The 3,208-nt window shown below is 52.6% G+C and overlaps 1 protein-coding gene across 1 annotated transcript in view; it reads right to left on the bottom strand.

The window, feature by feature from the left end:
* Positions 1-985: 985 nt before the first annotated feature.
* Positions 986-3,208, bottom strand: part of inhbab (inhibin subunit beta Ab) — a 2,605-nt gene continuing 382 nt past the window's right edge. The window contains exons 1-2 of the mRNA XM_042332012.1: positions 3,159-3,208; positions 986-1,818 (exon numbers count right to left, since the gene is read on the bottom strand). The exon at positions 3,159-3,208 is cut by the window's right edge and continues 382 nt beyond it. Coding sequence (XP_042187946.1) covers positions 1,043-1,818; positions 3,159-3,208 — 826 coding nt within the window. The 3' untranslated portion in view covers positions 986-1,042. The remainder of the gene's footprint in view (positions 1,819-3,158) is intronic.

The following is a 3,208-nucleotide window of genomic DNA, read 5'->3' as shown; positions in this document are numbered from 1 at the left end:
CGTTGCAAAATAAAAAATAAAAAAAATAGCGTTTGACCCAGCAGCTGGGGCAACGCATTCCTTTCAAGTATCTTTCGACTAAATAACTAAATATTTACTTCCAATAGAAATGTCTCCTTTTAGGTAAACCAATGAAAGCCTTTTTTGTAGGTTGCATAGTTCTGATCTTAGGCACCTCACACACACACCACACACGTTGAGTGGGTTTGCAAAACAGTGCACCTTGGTGAAGCTGGACACTTTGACAGATAAGAGATCTTGTGCATTTCGTCTGCAAAAGTGCCAAAGAGTGTCTATCTGTCACGTTGAAAATAAACGCAGCAGAGAAGCCTGTCCCTAAGAAGAAGCCAGCTTTGAGTGTAGGCGGCTGTAAGACTGAGCAGGGTGGGGTGGGGGGTGGGAGGGGGGGGGTTGGGGGTGTACAGGTGGCTGGTTAGGTGTGAAGTTCTCGCTCTCTTGTGATGGTCCCAAATTGTCCCCAACAGAGGCGAGAGGGAGCAGGTTTAGCAAGCCTGACATTGGGCTGGGTTGGGCTGCCTGCGATGCTTGCGAGCTTCATCCACGTTGCTTGTTTGTTTGTTTGTTTGTTTGTTGGTTTGTTTGGGAACAGTTTTTGGTGTGTCAAACAATTTGCAGGTGTGTTTTTTTTTCCTTCTTGTAAAAGAAACGTCAGCCTTGCAACTCAGGACGCCCCCACTTGGAGCTCCGAGAGGAGACTCTGTGTGTGTTTGCAGCTATGTGTTTGAGTGCTTGTGCATGTGTGTGCGTGTGCAGCTGCATGTTTGAGTGCTTGTGCATGTGTGTGCGTGTGCAGCTGTGTGTTTGAGTGCTTGTGCATGTGTGTGCGTGTGCAGCTATGTGTTTGAGTGCTTGTGCATGTGTGTGCGTGTGCATGTGTGTGTGTGTGCGTGTGTGTGCGTGCGTGTGCGTGTTTTTGAGAGAGAAAGAAGGGGAGAGAGAGAGAGAGAGGGGGAGAGAGAGAGAGACGCGCAGGCTTCACAAGCCGCCTTATTTTTGTTTTCTTTTTTTTGCCGCGGCTTCCTTACGAGCAGCCACACTCCTCCGCTATCATGTTCTGGATGTCCTTTTTCACGATGTTGTGCTCGTCGTCGTAGTAGAGCATGGACATGGCTCGCAGTTTGGTGGGCACGCAGCACGACTTGATGTTGTTGAACGGGCTGTAGCCCCGGATCCTGTAGTGGTTGATGACGGCCGAGTGGAAGGAGAGTGAGGAGCCCGAGGTGCCCGCGATGTGACTCGGACACTCGCCCTCGCAGTAGTTGCCGTAGTAGCCGATCGGTGCAATGATCCAGTCACTCCAGCCGATGTCGCGGAAATTCACGTAAAACTGTTTCCTGCAGCAGATGTTGATCTTGCCGTCGCACTCCAGCCCCCGCTTGCGGATGCGGTGCGTGTGCTCCTGCACTTCCCGCACCAGGAGCATCAGGAAGGGCCGGTGCGACTCCTCCTTGTCGGTGGGCTCCGCCAGCACAGGGCGGACCCCCGCCTCCGGGCACTGCTCGCAGGTCACCCTGAGCTCCAGAGACCTCTCCTGGGTGCCGAGCGTGGCCTGTGCGCTCCTGGACACCGGGATGGTGTGCCAGCCGCTCCTCTTGATGTCCACCTGCTTCTCGGAGACGAGGGCTTGCCCGTCCTGACCTTGCCCAGCCTGGTACAGCCTGACTGTGACCTTGCTCCTGCTCCGGTTGGTTTTGTTGGAGAGTTTCAGGTAGAGCCAGATGTTGGCTTGGTCCACCAGGGTCAGGTCGCGGCCGCCTTCCATCGCGATCTGAAAGTGCACAACATCCTGGGTCGGACCTAGCAGAGAGAAGAAGAAGAAGAAGAAAAAAAAAACATACCCCAAATGAATAACCCCGATCAATCCAGTCACCAGACAAACCCCTGTCTGGGTCGGGCAATCGTTGCATAACCGTTACAGCGCCTTAACGCGTCGTCAACGCGTCTCAAAGAGCCTTCAAAACCATACACTGTAAAATAGGGCGACTGTGTTTTGTGGACGAATGCTGCAGCCAACTCGCAACACAGCAATATCCCAACGCTCACCTCTGCCTGACTTGCATTACATGGACCCCCCACACACATTGTGTGTTACTTACACATTGCGCACCCCCCCCACCCACCCACCCCCCTCCCCAACACACACACACCCTCTCTCTCACACACACACACACACACACACAATCATTTGGCTTACGATCAACAAGGGACATTTGCAAGACACAGCGATGTAAATGTGCAGCGCATTGACAGGTCGCAAACAGCAGCCAACACCTCCCCTCGTGAGAGTTGCCTCTTACTACCAGCGGGATGTTTACATTTGCGATGGGTTTCCATTTTCAAAGTTTTTCTTTACAAAAGTGCTGCTCCTTTTTTGTGTGTGTGTGTGTGTATTTGTGGGTGTGTGTGTGTGTGTGTGTGTGTGTGTTGTGATCTGAGCGCATCCACAGCGCCTGAGACCGCTTTCAAACTCTCATTTCCGTTGTTTTTATCCGCTCAGTGAAACAGTTGTTGTGTTGTTGTTGTTGTTGTTGGTTTAAGAAGTGAACAGCAGAGCTGAAAGATGGGAGGAGGCGGTATGGGGTCTGAAGGGCATTACTTGGCAGACACAGAAATGACTCTGAACGTAATAGTTTCTTTGTGTGTGTGTGTGTGTGAGTGGGGAAGGGGTGTGTGTGTGTGTGGGGGGGGGGGGGCGCTGCTCAATGACAAGCCTTAGGGTTGTGCAGTGAGCTGACAGCGAGCGCTGTATATCAGTGTGGTTTCAGCCCACGCTATTATTAATTGATCCATTAAAAAAAGAAACGCTCAGTGAGAATCCTCGGGGGCTGAGCAGTTAGGTAACAGCGAGCACCGCTGGACAGCAGCGGAGGGGGTGGGGGGGGGGGGGGGTGTGTGTGGGGAGGAATTTAGACCCACAATAATAACACGCGATTATTAACGGATCAATTAAAAGCAAAAAGAATCGTCGGGGCTGAACAGTGAGGTAACAGCGAGCACTGCTGGAGAAGAGCGGGTGGTGGGTGGTGGTGGTGGTGGGGGGGGGATGGGGGGGATTGGGGGGATGGGGGGGGGGGAGGGGGGGGGTAATATTTTAGAGCCACAATAATAACACGCTATCATTAACGGATCGCACTGACCTGCTTCTGCGAAGCTGATGATTTCCGAGGTTTGCTCGGGCTCGCGGAGC

Source organism: Callorhinchus milii, unplaced genomic scaffold (genome assembly GCF_018977255.1).
Source record: "Callorhinchus milii isolate IMCB2004 unplaced genomic scaffold, IMCB_Cmil_1.0 Scaffold2, whole genome shotgun sequence".
Classification (NCBI taxonomy): domain Eukaryota; kingdom Metazoa; phylum Chordata; class Chondrichthyes; order Chimaeriformes; family Callorhinchidae; genus Callorhinchus; species Callorhinchus milii.
The sequence above is the reverse complement of the archived record's forward strand: the minus strand, read 5'-3'. Positions and strand labels throughout refer to the sequence as shown.